We start from the raw sequence: 6376 nt of genomic DNA, 5'->3' as shown, positions 1-6376 counted from the left end.
CAGAAAATGTTCAAATCGGGTATCTAAGATTTACATTTAACGGAGAGAGAGAGAGAGAGAGAGAGAGAGAGAGAGAGAGATAGAGAGAGAGCGCACTGATTTATTTTGCTTACTGTTATTTTGGAGAAAAATAATTCCCTTGTCGATTCTTTTTGCAAAGTAGATTAATAAATTGTAAAGACCAATTAATCGATTTATTACATTTAGAAATGTTTACATGTAACAGAGCTATCTGTAGTATGCATACATATTTCGGAATTATTTCGGTTGCATCACATAACTGAAAAGGACAACAACAAAGGTGCTGCCCATGCGCAGAGTCCCCAGAATAATAACGCATGACAGGATATTCAAGCAGGTAGAGAGAGAGAGAGAGAGAGAGAGAGAGAGATGGGGGGAGGGAGAGAGAGAGAGGGAGAGAGAGAGAGAGAGATCCTGCCCTCCTTCTCCTTAGTGCAGAGGCAGCTCGGGTCCCTGCAGCATTACTGGAGCTCCGAGTGTCTCATCATCAAATCCAACACCGAAAGCGTCGCGTGCAGCCGGATAAGAGAGTCACGTTATTTCGGCACAGCGGGATTTGGAGATTTTACACCAACCAAGAGGACAAACAGTAAACTTTTTTTTTTCAATCTTCGCTTCTCTTTCAAAAATCGTTTAAGGAGAAATTTCAATCAGAGACAATTTCCACATTCGCAAAAAAAAAAATCTTATATGAATTGTTTACCCTCAATTGTGCGTAACGCATTGCTTAGACGCAGATCAGGTCCGATCCGATTTGAGCTTTTCGTTATTTCCGGGTCGCTTCTATCGGGTACAGTGTTTTTAATTCTCGTCCTGTCGCGAGCAAGTGGATGTTTTTTTTCCTCGGATCAGTGGGGCCATCATAGATGTGCCATCTAGAGACTTTGCGCATCATCATCCTCATCATTCTTATCCTCCTCCTCTTCGTCTGCTCCTTTTCGACGCGACTTGAGACTTCCGAACTCTATAAATCGAAGAAGGAGGAGTCTTAACTTCTCTTTTTTAAGGGTGGGAACTTTGATTTTTTTTTTTTTTTTTTTTTTTTTTGCTCGGGCGAGTTGTGATGATGATGATGATGATGTCTATGAACAGCAGTAGCAAGCAGGCGTTCGTCATGCCTCACACCTCTTCACCCGAGCCCAAGTACTCTTCCTTGCATTCTTCTTCTCCGATTTCTTCTTCGTCCTCTTCAGCCTCATCCACCTCGTCCTCCACTTTGACTTCGGACTCGCAATCGTCGTCCTGCTCGTCCTCTCGACACAGCACGAGTATCATCAGCACCAGCATCAGCAGCAGCGTGAGCTCGGAGGCAATGCGCCGAGCGGGTCTCCCGACCCCACCGGTATGTAACTTCACTTCATAATCACAGCTTAAAAACCACATTTTGGCAGCAGAGTTTTTTTTCTATTTTATTATTCATGTTTTTTCATGTCTTCTCCGGAGCAAATCAGTTCAACACCTCCATTTCTCCCCCTCCTCCCGTCTTAACTTTATGTATGCATTCAGTCTTGTTTGCCTTTTTAGTATTAATTTTTATGACCTGGGATGTTGCTTGTGTCTTGTAGGATTTTCTTTTTTAACATGCTGGAAATGTTGCTAAAATCTCAGAGTGGTGTGCGAATCCGCCCCCCTCCCCTCCATCTTTGCTGACAGTTATATGTACGCCCTCCATTTTTTTTCTCTTTGCAATTGCAGAGCAACATATTCGGCGGCTTGGATGAGAGTCTACTGGCCCGCGCCGAAGCTCTGGCGGCGGTGGACATCGTCTCGCAGACCAAAAGTCACCACCAGCACCAGCAGCACCACCACCACCCTCACCACCCTCCGCATCCTCACCAGTCTCACCCTCCACCTCACCACAGTCCCTTTAAGCCGGACGCGACATACCACGCCATGAACGCGTTGCCGTGCACCTCCTCGACGTCCTCGTCCTCGTCGTCCTCTTCTTCCGTGCCAATCTCTCACCCGTCTGCACTGGGCGGCGGCGGGAACGGAGGCCACCACCACCACCATCATCACCACCACCACCACCATCCTCAGCCTCACCAAGCGCTTGAAGGGGACCTCCTCGAGCACCTCAGCCCGGGCCTGGCGCTCGCAGGTGCAGCCATGGACGGCTCGGTGGTGTCCACGCCGGCGGCCCACATGGCCGGCGTGAATCACCCCATGCACCAGGCAGCCATCAACATGGCGGCGGCGGCGGCGGCGCACGCTCACGCCCATGCGCACGCCCACGCCCACGCGCACGCCCACGCACTCCCGTCGGCGCACCACCTGGGCTGCCCGAGCGACGTGGACGCCGATCCGCGGGACCTGGAAGCGTTCGCCGAGCGCTTCAAGCAGCGGCGCATCAAGCTCGGCGTGACGCAGGCGGACGTGGGCGCGGCGCTCGCCAACCTCAAGATCCCAGGCGTGGGCTCGCTCAGCCAAAGCACGATCTGTCGCTTCGAGTCACTCACACTCTCACACAACAACATGATCGCGCTCAAGCCCATTCTCCAGGCGTGGCTTGACGAGGCCGAGAAGTCGCATCGCGAGAAACTCAGCAAGCCCGAGCTCTTCAACGGCGCCGAGAAGAAGCGGAAGCGCACGTCCATCGCGGCCCCCGAGAAGCGTTCTCTCGAGGCCTACTTCGCCATCCAGCCGCGGCCCTCGTCCGAAAAAATCGCCGCCATTGCCGAAAAGCTGGACCTCAAAAAGAACGTAGTGCGCGTCTGGTTCTGCAACCAGAGGCAGAAACAGAAACGCATGAAATACTCAGCGTGCGTGTAAAAAAGAAAAAAAGAATAAAGTTTCACTCTTTTAAAAGACTTCACGAACTGTTTGTATAACATTTCTTATCCTCACATTGTCCCCCCGAATCATCCATGACTCGTGCACTGAAGCAGACTGTCACTCTGACTGAAAACACCAAAATAACTGTCACGTCAAAAGAGGATGTGGAGGCATTTTAAAGGACCGGACCAAGTAAGACCTTGTTTTTCCCCTTTTGATATTTAACATGGTCAGGATTTCAGATGAGTGTGACTCTAAAGCCTCAATCAAATTGGTTTTCTGGGCAATTCTCCGTGTAGAAGAGCTAAGGATGGACGGTAAATATATTAAATAATAATGAAGGAGAAAGCTGTGTCAAAAAAGAGGACAAATATCCACAAATAAGACTTTTTATATTAATTCTATGAGTGATAATATTAGACTAAAGATGAATGCGAAATTGAAGAGGTTGAAATTGTTTTGATTGTTGTTGGGGTTATTTTTCTGGAGCAACTTGACAATATGCCATCAAAATCGAGCACACAGTGACCATCTTATTATTATTATTATTATTATTATTATTATTATTATTATTATTATTATTATTATTATTATTATTATTACTGTGATAAGATGCAATACAATTTCCAGTGAATGCTTGAGTTATGCTGTCTTTAGCTATTTTTTTCCACCTCTTCAATTTCCATCCTCATCACAGTCCTAATCAAAGAATAGTTTTGTATTTCTCGCTAAATATTTAGTGCGTAAAAAAAGAAACAAAAAAAATACATAAAAAAATCGAACCTGAACTTTTAGGCTAAATAAATGTAGCTAAGGCCATGGATACTGAAGGATTAGAAAGGTTAAACTGTGTGCCAACCATGTGGATTTGTTTGAATCAAATCTCAGCTGCAATACGCCTGCGCTCTACTTTCTTATGAACTATTTATCATGTGAGGTAATGTTTACTTCATTACATATTTATTGGGATTCCCTCCTCGACTTTTTTTTTTTCATGAGAAAATCATATTCTGACTACAAAAAGCCTTGTCTCTCTACAAGATGGGGAGGCGGGGCGGGGGGATTTGCTTAAAATAAGCCACTTTACTTAATATTATTATTATTTTTCCCCCTGTTTTTCAATGACTACGGCACAATTGAGAGAGATATGATTACCCCCTCCCACCCTATTTGAATTAACTTTATGTTGTATGTTCTTTGGTAATTTATTTGTACAAAATGGACGCGTATCATGATGAATTCATGGCTTGTTACATTCACCGTGTTTGGTAAATGTTTTCTTTATGGAAAAAAATAAAAAAAGATCCGTTTCATGGAAAGTATACGTGTATAATGTAAATAAATCATTGGGTCGAACACAAGAATATTATCCGTATTTGCTGTATTGCTGTTTTAGCTGCGGTCAATCTTTTCTCTGTAATGTCTGTTGCTTTAGGTTTACTTCTTGTCCAGTTTATTTATATTTTTAAAAAAAAATTGATTTTACTATTACATCCATGTATATTTTAAGTTCTCGTTTAATAACTGAATTGAACCTGTGTTTCATTAAAGAACAAACATTTTAACATTTTATTTTAGTTCTCAGTGGTTTCCTTTATCCCTTTATCCTCCAATGCCTAACATATATATGTAAATATATATATATATATATATATATATATATATATATATATATATATATGATAAATTATTATATTGGGTTGGCCGCTGGTATTAAATAGTACTTGGGGGAAATAAAACAAAACCATCTTTTTAGCTGACTGTCGCAAATATTTTGAGTGCATTGCTTAATCCCCGTCTTGCCTTTTGTATCTCCGTCTTTATACAGGAAGTAGTTTTGAGGGAAGGGATAAAAGGTATCTCACGTGGGTATTGTACACGGTAATTTAAAAGCTATAACGTACATTTGATACGTATATTTCTTTTTCCTCAGAACGACTTTGCTTAAGGCCAACTTGCTGCTTTAGCTGAGAGTGAATGCTGATATTCTATTAGAGTCTAATGATGGAGTCTATAGAGATCTGAGGGGAGGTCCCTAGAGCACGAGCGCTGCCAGATGTCAGCCCGCCAGAAAAAAAGAAAAAAAGAAAAGGAAAAAAAAAAAACACCGGGTCTCCATTTTAATCCACAGTCTGTGCATTTCTCAGTCTTCTACCACCGGCACAGGGGCGACCTTTGAAGCCTAACACACACACAAAAAAGATAGAAATGTGACTGGAGTGTCGTCACTGTCGTGGGATTGCTTTCAGGACCATGAACAGCAACCGGAATATTTTATACACAGAAAAGAAAAAAAAAAAGATTTTGTTTTGTCAGCCCAAACGGGTGTACTTAGATCATCATACACCAGCACGTACACCCTAGAACTGTGGTTAGTACTGTGATTAGTCCAAAACACATTTGAACATATGAAAAGAAATATATGAAAATGCACAGCTATTTATTCTGTCCGCAAATGCAAAATCAATAAACAAATAAATATTTGAATAATTCTTTATGCACTAAACCTATAAGCAGTAATAACATGATAATATAAAATAAAAATAAAAAAATAAAAAAATTAAGCGCCATTAATGCGCAGGGGACCTGGGATCTAATTTTTATGAAATAATAATAATAATAATAATAATAATAATAATAATAATAATAGCCTAAATTCAGAATGTTAACAAGTTTAAAAGTTTTTTTTAAAAAAACAAGCTATGCACAGTTTCTTCTTCGCCAATATAAATATGGCTATAAAAATTGGCTATACTCCACTCGTTTTTAACGCGTTGTTGAATTGTATGCTATTTAACTAAACCCTAATAATGGTGGTCAGACTACCTGACAGTAACTAAAACCATATAATTCCCAGATAATTACATTCTCGTATTAACCTTTTAATGTTCTTGGGTTGAAATGATCGTTTTAAAATGGGCTCAGAACCAAACATGTGAAATTGTTTTGTAACTTTATGCACGTGGCTCATTGTTTTGTCTTTAATGAACATGAAAAAGGGCGATTTAGACTTTTTATATCCACACACACACACACACACACACACACACCTGCTGGTAAGAGCATCTCTACAAAATAGTTAAACATAGCTACAGACAAAATTTCTGAGTAGAATTGTAGATATATAAAATTACGCATTTTGCGGTTGATTGAATGCAAATTTTCTAAAAAACTGTGATTTCCAGATTGTTCACCAATCGCTCACCAGTTGTTTGAGGTACTTGATATGCATCTTTGCTTTATATGCATTTTTGTTGTTATTACACACACTACCTGTATGATTTTGCTAGGGTGTGTTTGGGCTAGTTAATAAGGTCATGTAATGGAATTAAGAGGAAGAGTTATTGAATCAGATGCAGGATGGAGATGTCATCGTGCGCGTGCGTGAGACACAGAGCTGTGCAAAGCCCTCTCATCAATTCTAATCAGCTTTTAACGAAGAAATCAGTTCTTCTAAACGAGACGACGAGACGATCGTTTCATTCGCTAATAAGAACGAATTATTAAATTACACATCGGATTATGAAGAGCGGATAATTATACTAGCTGTGAGTGAGCATGTAATCAAGTGAGAGGGTTA

General features: G+C 41.3%; 1 protein-coding gene across 1 annotated transcript; it reads left to right on the top strand.

Moving 5' to 3' along the window:
• The first annotated feature begins 480 nt into the window (after positions 1–480).
• Positions 481–4306, top strand: pou4f2 (POU class 4 homeobox 2). Its single transcript, XM_058386022.1, has 2 exons — positions 481–1363; positions 1717–4306. The coding sequence occupies exons 1-2, from the start codon at positions 1085–1087 to the stop codon at positions 2791–2793; spliced, it is 1356 nt and encodes a 451-aa protein (XP_058242005.1). The 5' UTR covers positions 481–1084; the 3' UTR covers positions 2794–4306.
• The last annotated feature ends 2070 nt before the right edge of the window (positions 4307–6376 follow it).

Source organism: Hemibagrus wyckioides, linkage group LG03 (genome assembly GCF_019097595.1).
Source record: "Hemibagrus wyckioides isolate EC202008001 linkage group LG03, SWU_Hwy_1.0, whole genome shotgun sequence".
In the NCBI taxonomy this organism is placed as follows: domain Eukaryota; kingdom Metazoa; phylum Chordata; class Actinopteri; order Siluriformes; family Bagridae; genus Hemibagrus; species Hemibagrus wyckioides.
The sequence above is the reverse complement of the archived record's forward strand: the minus strand, read 5'-3'. Positions and strand labels throughout refer to the sequence as shown.